Source organism: Papaver somniferum, chromosome 4 (assembly GCF_003573695.1).
Source record: "Papaver somniferum cultivar HN1 chromosome 4, ASM357369v1, whole genome shotgun sequence".
Lineage (NCBI taxonomy): Eukaryota > Viridiplantae > Streptophyta > Magnoliopsida > Ranunculales > Papaveraceae > Papaver > Papaver somniferum.
Window position 1 is genome coordinate 129,495,508 of NC_039361.1, and position 15,932 is coordinate 129,511,439.

General features: G+C 36.3%; 1 protein-coding gene and 1 pseudogene across 1 annotated transcript; both read right to left on the reverse strand.

Annotated features, from left to right (window-relative positions):
- Positions 1-1,112: 1,112 nt before the first annotated feature.
- On the reverse strand, positions 1,113-1,982 carry LOC113273124. Its single transcript, XM_026522891.1, has one exon. It carries the CDS (start codon positions 1,980-1,982, stop codon positions 1,113-1,115), a length of 870 nt encoding a protein of 289 aa, XP_026378676.1.
- A 10,882-nt stretch (positions 1,983-12,864) lies between these two features.
- Positions 12,865-12,964, reverse strand: LOC113276801 (annotated as a pseudogene).
- Positions 12,965-15,932: the final 2,968 nt, after the last annotated feature.

The window sequence follows — 15,932 nt, forward strand, 5'->3', positions numbered from 1 at the left end:
AATATTGAGAAAATTTTTTGGTTGTTTCAGGAATGATTGTGGTCTTCATGTTTGCTATTACATGAAGAGCCTCTTGAAGGGAAACATAGCGTCTCCTGAAGATGATATTTCATCAAAGGTGCATGACATGAGACCAAAGCTGGTGTGTAAGATCCTCCTTGATGCATGAAGAGTCTCAAGGGGAGAATATTTCAGAAAGGATAGAAAGCATGAGAGCAAAGTTATGTATACTTTCAACTATTTATAAATTTGAATGCTTGTAATAGTTTATAAAAGGTTTAAATTGTGTATGAATGCTTTCAATTGGAGTACTGTCAACCACCTGGAAACAATGTTTATAATGTTTTCAATTATGATTAACCGAAACCATATTGGCGCATAGTGTTATGTATATCTGTTTTTTGATGAAACCAAAAAGGGTTCCAGCATAAAATGATGAAACCAAAAAGGCTTCCACCATATTGCAGGTGGCGAAAAAGGGTCGTACCACGGCTTGGTTTACAGGAAAAATTGATATGTTTCAAGGCATGAAACATTTTCATATTCCAAAGGGAGAAGTCTAATTACATCGAAGTATTAAACTATAACAGAAAGCACATCAAGGATAGTTTAGCGATCGACATTCGACAGAATGCTAACAAGTCATGGAAATAATTCATAATAAAGCATTCACAGAAGCAGTGATCTAAAAAAAAAAGCCAAGACAATTATAAAAGCATTCACATAAGCAATGATCTAACCAAAAAAAGGATCCAACCTATTTTGGTTACAAAATAACAGTATTGGTTACAAAATAATAGTGAAAATGATGAAACCAAAAAGGGTTCCACTATATTGCAGGTGAAATACCAGCAGGAAGTCAACATGTTTTACTGTAGACAAGAAGACGGGTATATAATGAGCAAATAACAGTCAAATAGAATATAAATGAGCAATAAAAGTCAATAACAGGAATATAAAACAACAGAAAAAAAAATGAAATCTCAAAATGTAAACTAAAGCATATTGTAGTCTAAACTAAAACAGATAACGTTTATGAACTGTATGCGAAATGCTAATAGAATATAAGAAGTATGAATTAAAACTAAGAGTAAATCAGACTCAAAAAGACTTCAAATCGGCTTCTTAGGGAATGTCCTTCGATTATGAGTAGTCAATTCATTACAGCCACCGCAAGTTCTCATCTTCTTCTTGGGAATTGAACCTGTATTAGGAATCCTTTTCTTCTTACTTGGGAGACCTGACTGTGGCAAAACTTTAGGTCCACGAACAACAGACTTGGGTGAAATTGTCGCAGGCCTTTCAACTGTGGGAACTGGATGGATTGGTTTTGAATACGACTCTCGATAGAACTTAGTGGTGAAGTATTGTTCAACATAATCATAAGGATCTTCACCATTCCTCATTATACACCTAACAACATGGGCGCAAGGGAAGCCATTGATTTTCCAGCAGTCGCAAGAGCATGTCTTTTCTTTCAAATCAACCCTTTGTGTTAATGAGGCATGAACTTCATACACAAATTCTGACGACTTGGTAACACTGTAATCACGGCCATGCATCTTATTGTTATAGAGTTCAGTTTCCATTTTCGGACACAAAACTCCTCGCCAGTCGAACGATGTCACACATTCTTTACGACGAATGCACATCATTTCCAAAAGCTTCAGCCGTATTTTATCAACCATGACAGCAATAGGCATCTCCCTCTCTTCCTTAACCCAACCATTCAAACATTCAGCAACATTTGAGCACAACTCCCAATATCGACAACCCGGGAAAAAAAAACTAACCCATTTGTCAAGTGGAGCTCTAATAAGATATTCTTGTAGCTTCTGATTTTTAACCAGCATCAAGTCATCCCAACTCTCCTTAAACTCTACATGTGTATTTTCATATGCATATTTTTCAAACAACTTCAACACACAATTGTTATATGTCTTGGATGACTTAGGCAAGCATGCATTAACATTGTTTGTCATGTGCCAGTAACACCACCCATGATATGCACCTGGAAAAAAGACAGGGATTTGGTTGACTAAATCACTACCTCGATCACTCAAAAATGTAAGTTATCCTTGAGGGGAAACGACATCCCTGAGTTGCTCCATAAACCATTTCCAGTTCGCATCAGTCTCAGATGAAACCACACCACAAGCTAAAGGGTAAATTCCTGCAAAATCAAACAAAACAGAAAAAAATGACAAACACAGCAAAAAAATGATGAAACCAACAAGACAGAAAAAAGGTTTCATAAAAAAAATGATAAAAGAAACCAACAAAAAAAAGTTTAAGAAACAGTACCATTATCCCCGTTTAGTCCTGTTGCTGCCATCATGTGACCGAGATATTTACTCTTCAAATGTGCTATATCCATGAATAACAAGGGCCGACAGTAATTAAATCCACAGACACATGCTCCGAAGGCAATGAACAATCTCACAAACTTTTGACTCGCGTCAGTTTCCAAAACAATACGGGATCCAGGATTGGTTTCAGACAATTGCTTTGTATACCAATGCAAGTAAACGAATGACTTCTCATACTCTCCCCATGCCATATTTAGTGCATATCTATTCCCTGTGTATGCATAATAACGAGTTATGTCAAAGCCATATTCTCTTCTAGTTTGTTCCATAATATCCTTTGTCTTCTACTTTGAATTCTGTTTAATCTCATCCTTGATCAAGGAACTTATTAGCTTCTTTGATACATGTGGAACGTTAATAAATCCACCGTCACAAGTATGCTGATTATTTAACTCCTTGATAATAAAGGGACTTCCTTCGACACCGCCACAAGAAACATCATACATGTGCCAATTATACTTGTCCTTCTTCTTGTTAGCACAACAAGCAGCAATCCGCAAATTCTCGTTTCTTGTTACCTTATATGCATATCCATTTGCAGCATGGTACTTCATCAAATCGTGACACACTTGGTCCACACCTCCTGGAAACACTTGTTCAACACTGTGAAAGAAACCTAGCCAACGAGCGGATTTCAACGGTTCTTTGACTACTTTAGGGTCATCATAATCAGTGACAATGGTAACTAGTGGCTGATTAACATGTACAACTTCTGACCCATGGGATAATGAACTTGAACTAGCACCTATGTGGCATACTGAACTTGAACTTTCACCTCTATGATATACATATAAGTCTAGTGTTGACAACTTGTTAAACAGAGAAAACACAGCAGCTGTTTGGAGATCAAAATCAGACTGAAGTACCTTTGCTGCTCACCAAATTTGTGAATGATTTCAATAGTGAATGGAGATAGTTGAACCCAATTTAAACAATTATATCCTTCAAATCCATAAGAGTTGATTTTAAACCAATACGAAACGACAATGAAGCTTCATTGTGACATACAGCTGCAATGACAGAGTCCATATCTACAAAGAAAAGTATGGAACCAAAAAAGGTTTCACTCAGTTTAAACATGGAAATAAGAAAATTATATCCATATCGATTTCAATATAAATAACAACAACAACAAAAAATCAACAAAAGAAAATGATTTCAATATGAACAACAAAGAAAAAGTGTAACATTATTGTGGATTTTCTAATAAAATCAAGTAAAAAATTCAAAAAAAAATCAAATCAGTAAAAATACCTGAAAATAGATTTTGCGTTCCTGATGAATTTGGTTAGACTACTCAATATGAAGATGATAGAGTTAACATGACTATTCGAAGAAGTAAATTGTTATTTCTATTCTTTTCTTCAAATTAAGCTGAAAAGAAGATGAGAACGGAAAACAAATTTCTTCAATTTCTTCAATCAATCTCGACCTAAGATTGAAATCTACGATCTCCTCTCTAATTCAACTAAACTAGAGCGAAAAATAGATCTCAAAATTAGTTTCTGAGATGATCAAATATGAAATCGAAACGTAGAAAGAGATAAGAATAGTTTTGAATTGAAAATATCGATGAAATTTGTATTAATCTGGTATATACGAACCCTAAAATCTAAATACAAGAAGATTCAGATAGAAAAATATCTCAAATCCTCTCTGTAAATCCGATCTCCACAAATCCTATTGTGTTTCCGCCAAAATTTTCATCTATAAAGATCGTGTATATATGGGGTTGAGGGCAGAATTCGAATTATAATATTAATTAAAAACTAAATTTAACTAATTTGAATTGAAATGGGGTTTTTGTTATATTTTCATTGGATACGGTTTCCATTTAGCCCAAACAATATGGGTTGTGTTTTTGTAACTCAAAGAGTACACCCTGGTTTTTTTAGAGCTTAATATGTTGAACTTTTGTTGCATATTACAAATAGCACCAGAAGATGGAAATTCGAGTGCCAGTGTACAAATTATCCCAAGTTGTGACCTTGGCATTGTTTCTCCCATTTCTTCTGTTTAGAAAGACAAAAGAAAAAAATGCCCCTTTCTGCTTAGTGATTGAGAAGAAAATACTGTCTGATGCGGAGCTTTAAAATTAAATATCATTTGTGGTCGATGCAAAAAACTCACATATTACTACTGGCAGAAGGTTTAATTTGTAAATCCAAATCTGAAAGTAAGCATGTGTAACTCAACATATTTAAAGGGATCCAAATCTAAGACAACTCAACATACACCAATAGAAAAACCACTTCAGTATGCTCTTATAATCCAACTCCCACTTATCCACCATACCATAGCCAAGCTATTATCATACACTCTTGTACTTCCAACCATCGTTGCTGCTGAGAAACAGATAATCTTATTAATCAAAAATGGAAAGTTCTTACAAGAGGGAGATAAGCCTTAAATAGGCGACCGTAGGTTGTAGTAACATTACAACAATACACAGAAAGTAATACAACATTGACTTGACCACACAGTCACAACTCAGACAGTTGACAGAGACACACTGTCTAATACACCCCTTCAAACTGTTATAGACCAATACTAATAACAGTTTGCACACAGACCCAACTCAGACAGTTGACACAGACACACTGTCTAATAACCTATAATGACAGCCACTATAAGTTTGGGAAAAAGGACAAATAATTAAACCTGCAAAATGTTGACAACTAAACTCAAGAAAACATTGGAAGAGCATAGAGTTAATAGAAGTAATTGGTGTGGTCGAAGTATTTGATGCTATGGAAGTATGGCAGTAGAAGTACTTGGAGCAGGAATTTAAGAAGAATAACCCGACTGTAGCTGAACTGTGTAGATGCAATGAAGCTCGGTGATAAATACTGGAAGTGGATATAGGAAGTCTTGTTGCCGAGATCTATCTATTTTTGAATATGCTTCTAATTCCTTCATTTAAAATTCGATTTGAACAGATCTGAAGTAAAGTAGTCTCACACACATACACTGAACCACTAAATCAGCACACCTACAACGCAGAAACTGATATTTTGTATCCTGCACTTTCAGTGATTCACACGCATACTTGCATTGGAATGATCTTTTAGTCTCATACACAACCCAGGGTGAATAAAATTGACTGCAATAAGGCTTCATAAAACTGCAGATATGTACTGTACCCAAACAGGCCTAAAAACCAATAGTAGCGCAAGGTAGAAGTCCAAATAGATTCTCAGTGAAGTCGAAATAGCAAGACCGTAGCAGGAGATGCGATAGTTGGTGCAGTAGGACATAACAAATAATAGCTGGAAGCCGAAGAAATACGGAGCGCACCCATGTACATCAAAGGCTTGAACATAGCATAACTAGAATGAGACACACATAATCAGTTTGAAGTAAGAAGTATAGAACAACACAAACAACCTTCAACTAGAGAGAGAAATGAAGCTAAAAAAAAAACAAGGCACAAGATTAAACTGCAGCAACAGACACTGGAACCAGAATTTTGAGAAACTGAACTTATCACCATGTTCCAAGACTGAACTTGTTGAAGAAATAGTTGTGGCAGAACCATTGGCAACAGTGAACTACAATATGAAGAATTCACCACTCTTAAATACACCACACTCACCATGTATAGCAGAATAGAACAACCAACAGTTTATGAAGGATAAGCAGCTTCATATGAAGAAGTTACACAAGGGAAGTATGAGCTCAAATGGTTGATGTAGTAAGTAGAAGTATCATAATGATTAACAACACTACTAGAAGTAGTAGCAGCACAAGGTGGATAACAGCAGAAATAGACTCAAATTTTCGGTGTTCTCTGTTGGTTAAGAAACTCAAATTTTTTTTGGTGTTCTCTGCTGGTTAAGAGACTCAAATTGATATTTAGAAACTGGTGTTTGTAAGACCAGATCTATAAAGGTTTTGATATGACTTGTTTTGAAGTAACAAGTCATATAACTGGTTATTGAAATTTTTTTAGGACCAGTTAGGTATTGAAATTATTACTTCATATACTAAACTCACACAAAGAGAAGTAACAATGAATAAATGGGGAAAATTGTTTGTTAAAAAGTTATTACCCATATAAATGTTGATATTACCCGGAAGTTGCTACTGCTGTTGGATTGATATTGAAGTTGCTGCTGTTGTTTTTAATTAGTTGATCTTGTTGATAAGAAGTTGATGTTGGTGATAACAAGTTGTTGTAAACTGTTGTTTACCCATATGACTTGATTCATGACACTCCAAAGTTTGATAACAATGCAAAATCCCTGAATCCAAATTCTCCATTCGAGATTCCATTCATCAATTTTGATCCACACCGAATTCCAATACTCCAATTATCACTGTCAAGTTTTTGAGAGACTTTTAGTCCAGTTGTTAAGTCAACAACTGTTAGAATTGTAGTTTACTTTAGCAGCAGATGGAAAACCTTTTCTGCCTCTCCTTCCAGTAATAACCCATCCAGATAAAGAACACAACCTAACAATCTTCTAGATATAGATGGAGAATTATAATGATTTCAAAGAACGAAAGTTTTTACCACATTCAAAAATAAGTAGTACCATTATTAAGTTCTGATTCGTTACTCTCAAACCATCAAAGACTCAGCCAGAAAAATCCACTGAGTAGCAGCGACATATTGAATATACACCAAAATTGATTCAAGAACAAGATTGGTTAAGAAATAGGTGAGATGATTTTGTTGATGTGAAAGTTTTGATCTTTAGGGTTTTGAAAAGAAATAATGAGTTGATAAAATTGAATTGATGAGAAGAATATTAGGTTGATGGTGATGATGTTCTAGTAGTGGGTTTTGAAGGATTAGAGAAAGAAACAACTTCAGAGAAGGATTAGGGTTCAAAAGATGAATGGGTCTTTGTAAAGAATCATAATGCAATTTCAATAACCCAAAGTTGAAAACCCTAATTTGAAAAACAAGAATTGAAAATATTTGTAATTGTAACGAAAATTACCTCTATTGAATGGAAAATCATCATCATCGTACTTAAGAAAAGAAAACCCCAAATTTCATCGCATTACCAGTTGTGAAAGTAGAACATTCTTCAACATTAGAATTTGATTTCTCATCTTCTTCTTCTTTTTCATTTTCTTCTTCTTCTTAAGAAAACCTTTTGATGATGATGATGATGCAGCGGAAACCAAAAATTGATTCTCCGTTAGAGAGTATGGAGATGAAAAAGACTAGAATCGAAAGAAAATGTTAGTGATTGTTTTTCCCGAATGATACCATGAGAAACAGATAATCTTATTAATCAAAAATGGACAGTTCTTACAAGAGGGAGATAAGCCTTAAATAGGCGATCGTAGGCTGTAGTAACATTACATCAATACACAGAAAGTAATACAACATTGACTTGACCACACAGTCACAACTCAGACAGTTGACACAGACACACTATCTAATAGCTGCTACGACACTATCACATACTCTTGTACCTCCCACTACCATTGTTAATCCATTGTATATTAATGTACCTCTCATACCCATTACGCTAAGCCACCATCGTATACTCTTGTGCCCTCCACTCCCATTGCTGAGTCACCTCATATACTCCTTCACCTGCTACACCCTAAACCGTTACCAGAAGTATAACACGAAAAATATTCCTGAAGCATAAAAAGAACGTAGTCATTTTCAAATCACACACATGCCACTCGTTTTTCTTGGAATATGTTCCACCTTTACATTTCCCGTTGATTTGTAAGCATGTAATATCACGCGGGGTAAACAATCTTATAAGTATAAATTGGTATCCTGGGGCAAGGTTGTGAAATCGTAAATCGCAACGTGAATCGTTTTTTAATTTTTTGAATCGAATCGCATGTTAAAGCGTGAATCTTCAGTCGATTATTAAATCGTATATTCTCTTCTAAATAATGTGAATTATGCAGAGTATTTAATAAGGTTCATATTTTTTTACATAATTTTGTTCTTTGATTCAATATATATCAATGAAGTTCGTTAAATAACAAAAAAAAAAAACAGATTGGAACACTGGTTCGAGGCTACTCTCATGACACAGGAGGTCATGAGTTCGAACCTTCCCATTTTCATTTTTGAAAACCCATATTTGGCTTTAGAAGAGTTCGAACCTTCCCATTTTGATTTTTGAAAACCCATATTTGACTTTAGAAATCAGTCAAGAATCGTAGTCAAAGATAGCTTACTGTACGATTTATAGGAAAAACGATTCAAGTGTACGCTTTGAATCGAGTTGGATCAAAATGACGCGAATCGTACGAGTCACGAGTTGACTCGTACAAGTTTAAAAACCATGTCCTGGGGTATTATTAAAAAAGCGGCAACCTGTAATGGCATCAACGGTTTGTGGTTTCGGAGAGAAAATAACATTGCATAATTAACACCTAGTGCAACAGTAATTCAAACCATACAATCAATAATGCATGTTAGGTGCCCAGATACGAACAAAACCTTTTCGTTTGCACAAAATTGGTTAAAAAGACCAAAATCAACAATTCATAGGTGAAAAGAACATTTTGATTTTGATACTGTTGAAATGGACAAAAAATGTAAAAATAGCCAGGATGTAAACAGTTTCATCCTACCCATTTTTAAATACTTTTTCTTATTTTTAATTTACATCAGGATGCATCCAGTTTCATCCTTGCTATTTTTTAAGTTTAAGTCAGGATGAATCCAGTTTCATCCTTGCTATTTTTTTGGTGTCAATTTCACCCATAATAATTTTTAGACCAAAATCAACAATTCCTGTGTGAAAAGGACATTTAGATTTTGATACTGTTGAAATGGGAAAAAATATAAAAATAGCCAGGATGTAAACAGTTTCATCTTACCCATTTTTAAATGCTTTTTCTTATTTTTAATTTACATCAGGATGCATCCAGTTTCATCCTATTTTTTAAGTTTAAGTCAGGATGAATCCAGTTTCATCCTTGCTATTTTTTTGGTGTCCATTTCACTCATAATAATTTTTACTCTTCCATTTGAACCATGTTTTAAAAATATTTGGACAAATGACCCATTTTCCGTTTCGTTTTCTAGTAGCATATCGCAGTTACCATATCCCAAACATCTACCCGATCAACAACCCGTGTTTCCGCAACTCCCAAAATTGAACTTTCACGTCAATGAAATCCACTAATATTATGAACTGAAAAAACAAAACAGATTAAGTATCTAAAAAAACGCGGATAAATGATATACATCGGAAATAAAAAGAACAAAAATTGTGATCACATTAGAGATGATGGCAAGTGATAGACACATTTTTGTGTCTAATTTGTCTCGATTCTGTAATTGATAGTGCTCATTTTTGTACTTATTACGGTGTTTTATGTGTGTGTAGGTATTTTTGGCCAATAATAATTTTTGGAAAAATCGGCTCGAAAAGCTAGTAAAAGCGCCCGGAGGACACATGCTATTCGGACTCTCACTATGGATAAGGGGTATCCAAATTACTAAGGGGCACCCTCAGGACACCCTCAAGGCAGCTTTTATTCGCACCCCTGCTCTGGATAGGGGGCGCCTCTTCTTCACAATTCAAATGAAGCTTTTTGGAGAGAAGCTATTGCAGCAGCGAAGCAGATCTGGAGATCGAATTTTGAGCGATTTATAAGGACATTCAATGGCTTATTTTCGTTGGACTGGACCTGTGATAACATAACAGGGTCGTTGTGATTGATTGGACCCAACCAATTGGGCTAGATAGGCCGGGAGAAGCAAACAGATGAGGTGAAGTTTATCGGAGCTGTTATCGTCTTTTGGGTGAGATTATGTCGGAGTTTGACGTGGAGATGGATTGGGATTATCTTGATTCATCGAAACAGGGTTGGTAATCCCTTTAGATTCGAAAATAGAGGAGGAGATCATCGAGTTGGCTAAAACAGGGAGTTCTGCGTATTCTCGGATATTTTGGTTTATGTATGGAAGTACCAGAGGATTTTACGTTATGAATTGAGTCTTTATTCAGTCTACAGGGAGTACTTGAGAGTTTGGAGAACTAAGTTGACGCGTAGATAAGCTTGGAAGGGAAAGAAATCCCGAGACTTGAGGTGGAGAAAAAGATAAGAATAACCGAGGATTTCTTGAGATTCAATCGACCTGTGGGCTATAAAAGGAGTTCGGATAGGTCATAGAAGGGTTACGCATACTTTGGGGAAGTTTAGAAACATAACAGAGCTAAGAAAAATTCACAGAGAAGAATAGCCGAGTTGCAGTCGAGAGGAAGAAGAAGAACAGAGAACCGTCACCTTTTCTTTCAAACTGTAACAATTTGCCAACAACTATTACTGTTAGTATTTCTTCGTAACACTGCTTTCTGTAACAGTGCGTTTTGTAACAATTACAACAGTTACAAATACGCTGCTTCATACCTTCTCTTCTATTTAATCAACTTTTGAGCAACAAACATGTATCTTGAGCAAGTGATTAACATGAGGAGCTAAACCCCATTGCTGAGGCGATAGAGGAAGCTATTTTTCCAACAAGAAGTGGTATATTCTATTTCATCTATTTATTGCAATTATGATTATGATTATTTGCCTTGAGCTATAATTGAATATGATTTTTACTTGAGTGATTGTGATCTATTTTGATTAAGTATGCTTAGTTTATAGACTTTTGATGCTTCATACTTGATATTTACAATTATTGCTTTTGAAAATCTACTTGTTGCAATGTTTTAGAATCAAATTGAATGAGAAAATTGCATAAATATAAAGATTGGATTAAATCACTTTGAACTTGAAAAAATAGTGGAATCTTAGCCTCAGTTGTCTTTTAATATTGATATAACCTTTGTCAGTGTTTGCTATAATTATCAGTGAGTTTTATATTTTAGTTTTAGAATTTAAGTATATATTTTATCCTTCGCAAGTCTGAGAATCGAACCACTTTTACCACTATCTATAAATCACATCAATTTTTGGTGCCGCCGATGCGGACTTGTATTTAGATTTGTTTTAGGTTTCTTTTTCTTTTTATTAATTTTGTTCTTTTTTACGAGTTTTGGTATTTTTCGATTCTTTTTCAGATTTGGAACGAAGCTACAAGGGAAGAAAAAGTGTTATAAAAGGAAAGCATCGCCAAAGAAGGAAAGAAAAGAGGAATCCGAAAGGAGTGAAGAAGAAGATTTTGTATATAGTTATTTTTTTTTATTTTTAGAAACTGTATTAGGGTTTGTTATTTTTGTAATTTTTTCTTTTGTTTTTGGACACTTGGACATTAAACTTTGGACATTATTATTTTTAAACCCTAAGGAAGGTTTGGTTTAAATATAAACTGTGTGCAGAGAAGGACGGTGATTACGATATCGCCTCGGCCCCTCGGGTTCGTACATGACATAGGAGTCGTGGCCCGAGTCGACTTCAGCGGTTCTTCGCCCGTCTGGTACGGGAGGTAAGTTTTCGAAACACCCGCGAATCCCCTGTCAGCGGGTTTACTGTATTCCTTCGTTTGCATATATGCTGAGGACTTGAAAACGACTGCTTTAATTTCCTAGTAAAGGGAAAGGACTGGCCATACAAGATAAGGGTTCGGATTTCATCACCGATCTCTTCTTGCCCGCCTTAGGAAAACGAAACCAGACGCGAACCTAAGCCTAAAATTTTGACTAGAACGAGACCTATAGGGTAACGATCTTAATAGGAAAGTCGTTCGAAAAATATTGGTTACTCTTTTGAGCATACTTCGAAGTTCATGATAGTTTCTGTGAGTTGAATGCGTGACTGCGCCGCATTGTAACCGGTGAGGCCTTGGGTATCAAAGCTCCACTGAGCTTCCCTCGCTTCGATTCAACTTACTTTGACTCGGTTTGATTCTAGAGGGGTTTGCTCAGATTGCAACGAGTTCCTTTTCGAAAGAATAGAAGCTGGTCTAGAAACAATCTAAGTGGAGCCATCATGCTTTATGTTTGCTAGAAATTTAGGTTTGATTTGGTTGAGTCAGCCTTGTTTTTTGATTGCATAGAATTCTCTACCTTATTCTGTTGCATGCCTGAACGTAAAAGAGACGCCCTAGGTAGATTTGTTGAAGAGAAACCTAGTAGTTCTAAGCATCTCGATTACCTCAATTTAGAAAGTCCTATTCTTGAAAATTCCGTTTTTGAACGTCCGTTTGAGGAGAAAATCCCTGATAGTCTAATAGCGCCAGAAATGGCAACTTTGAAAGCTTTGTTGAACCCTACTAGGACTACTCGTCCCTCGTGTATCAAGTTACCTGAAACTGAAGCAAATTATGAACTTAAGCCTAGAACCTTACAATTGCTCCCAATCTTTTTAGTGAAAGAAAATGAAAACCCCTATTTCCATGTTAGGGACTTTGAGGAAATTTGTAGTACCCTGAAAATTAGAAACCTTGATGATGATGCTCTGAAACTCAGGTTATTCCCCTTTTCCTTAAAAGATAAAGCCAAGTCGTGGCTGTATAGTTTGGCTTCCGAATCAATTGAAACATATGAACAACTTACATCTGCCTTTTTAAACAAGTTTTTCCCTAGGCACAAAACATCGTCTATTAGGACGCAAATATGCACGTTTTCGCAACAAGAGGGAGAGTCTTTGTATAGGTATTTGGAAAGGTTCAATGATTTATTAGCCCAATGTCCTCATCATGGTTTAGAAAAGGTTAGGTTAGTTCAGATCCTTTATGAGGGTTTAGATTATCCCACTACAACTACAGTAGAGTCGATGTATACATGTGGGTTTGAAAACCAAACAGTTGATGATGCGATGACATATTTGCATGAAATCGCGGAAAAGACCCAACAATGGGAAAGCAATAGGGTACCCCAGAAAATAATTCTTCTAGGCAGAGGAAATGTTAATAGGGTAGAAGGAAGATTTGAATCAGATGCCAAAATTGCTGCTATAGCGAAAAGGTTAGAAGCTTTAGAAGTGGGTCACACTAGTGGTAGATTGGAGCCTTTTTGGGAAGGCCAGAATAATGAAGAGCAAGCCAATGCTCTCTATAATAACACTAGGTATGATAACCGTCAGAAGTTTGACCCATATTCAGAAACCTATAATCCTGGTTGGAGAAACTGTCCGAACCTTTCATGGTCTAAGAGCTAGATTCAAGGTCAGTTTAGTAATTCTAATGCTCCCCCAGGTTTTGGTTACACTAAGAATTCATCAGGCCCAGAAAACAAAACGACTAGATTAGAGGAATCTATTAAGATGTTAGAAAAAACTCAGGATATGTTAGCACAGAGCCAAATTAGTTTTCAACAGGAAACCAAGCAGAACTTTCAAACTAATGCTCAAAGCCTTGCTAAGCTAGAACTTCAAGTCGGCCAAATAGCTAAGACCTTAAATGAGAGAGATAACGGAAGGCTCCCTAGTCAGACTACCCCCAACCCTAGAGGAGTTCATGAAGTAGGTGCAAAACCATCGAATCAATTGAATGCTATTATAACCCTTAGGAGTGGTAGAGTAGTAGACAATCAGGTAACCATGCCCGATAGTGAACATACTGTAGTTCACCCCTCAGGATCTCATCCCTCAGGACCACTAACTGAGGGGACTGATAAAATTTCCGATGATGCCAATTCAGTTTCTGAGAGGTCTGATTCTGTGCCTAGAGCCCAATTTTCCCATCTATTAGCACCAACAAAGAAGTAATCGAACTTTAATGACATATTGGAGGTTTTTAAGCAAGTTACCATAAACCTTCCTTTATTAGATGCAATTAGGCAAATTTCTGCTTATGCCAAGTTCCTTAAGGATATGTGTACGCGAAAGCGAAAACTTAGCGTCCATAAGAAAGCCTTTTTAGCTAGTCATGTAAGTTCAATCATTCAGAACACCACCACTCCAAAGTACAAAGACCCAGGTTCCCCAACCATTGCTTGTACAATAGGTAAACGCCGGGTAGAAAAAGCTTTACTTGACTTAGGAGCCAGTGTGAACTTACTGCCGTACCATGTGTACTTACAGCTAGGACTTGGTGAAATGAAACCTACTCAGATAACACTGCAGTTAGCTGATAGGTCTGTCAAAATTCCTCGAGGTGTTATCGAGGATGTTCTTATTGAGGTCGACAAGTTTATTTATCCAGTATATTTCGTGGTCCTAGATACCCAACCTGTCCCTGACCCAGAGAACCAGATACCTGTGATTTTAGGTCGCCCATTCTTAGCTACGTCTAATGCGATCATAAACTGTCGAAATGGTGTGATGAATTTATCCTTTGGTAATATGACTATCGAAATGAACATTTTTAATGTCAGTAAGCTACCTTATGAGCTAGATGACACATGTGTTGAAGAGGTGAATATGATAGAATCCTTAGTTCAGGAGTCATTACCAAACATCTTGTCTGAAGACCCATTAGAGAGTTGTCTATCCCATTTTGGTTTAGATTTTGACGATGATAATACCATTGAACAAGTGAATGCTCTATTAGATTCTACCCCTGTATTAGACACTGATAGATGGAAAGCTAGGTTCGAACCATTACCATCTTCTGAGACTACCTCAAATCCTTCCTTAGAAGATCCCCCTAAGTTGGACCTCAAACCAATACCAGATAACCTGAAGTATCTGTTCTTAGGCCCATCTGAGACTTTACCTATGATTATTGCTGCCGACTTGGATAGTGATCAGGAAAGTAGGCTAGTAAAAGTACTTCAAGATGATAAGGAAGCTTTAGGGTGATCTATAGCAGACATTAAGGGTATTAGTCCTACCGTTTGTATGCATCAGATTCATTTAGAGGAAGACTCCAAACCTTCTAGGAAGATGCAACGTCGACTGAACCCTAACATGAAAGAAGTAGTTCGAAAAGAGGTACTTAAGTTGTTAGATGCGGGTATTATCTACCCAATTTCAGACAGTAAGTGGGTCAGCCCCGTTCAAGCTGTTCCCAAGAAATCAGGTATCACTGTAGTCCAGAATGAGGATAATGAGTTAATCCCAACCCGAGTGACCACGGGATGGCGTGTCTGTATCGACTATAGGAAATTGAACAAGGTAACAAGTAAGGATCACTTTACCCTTCCTTTTATCGACCAAATGCTAGAGAGATTAGCTGGATATAGTTTCTATTGCTTTTTAGATGGCTTTTCCGGATATAATCAGATCGTTATTTCCCAGAAGACCAAGAGAAAACCACTTTTACCCGTCCCTTTGGTACCTTCATGTATAGACACATGCCTTTCGGGCTGTGTAATGCCCCTGCGACTTTTCAGCGTTGTATGATGAGCATATTTTCTGATATGGTAGAACGGTTTTTAGAGGTCTTTATGGATGATTTTTCAGTGTTTGGTTCATCTTTTGATGAGTGCTTGCATCATTTGACATTAGTGTTGACTAGGTGTAAGGAAAAGAATTTAGTTCTTAATTGGGAAAAATGCCATTTCATGGTTAAATCAGGAATTGTTTTAGGGCACATCATTTCTTCAAAGGGTATAGAGGTAGACAAAGCCAAAGTTGACCTTATTAAGACTTTACAGGTCCCAAAAACCGTAAAAGACATTAGGTCATTCCTATGGCATGCAGGTTTTTACCGTCGATTCATTAAGGATTTTAGCTTGATTTCTAGACCTCTTTGCAATTTGCTTGCAAAAGATGTTAAGTTTGTCTTTG

Excerpts from the sequence above, each read along its gene's own strand:
- LOC113273124 (XM_026522891.1), bottom strand. The coding sequence starts at position 1,982 with ATGACAAACAATGTTAATGCATGCTTGCCTAAGTCATCCAAGACATAT.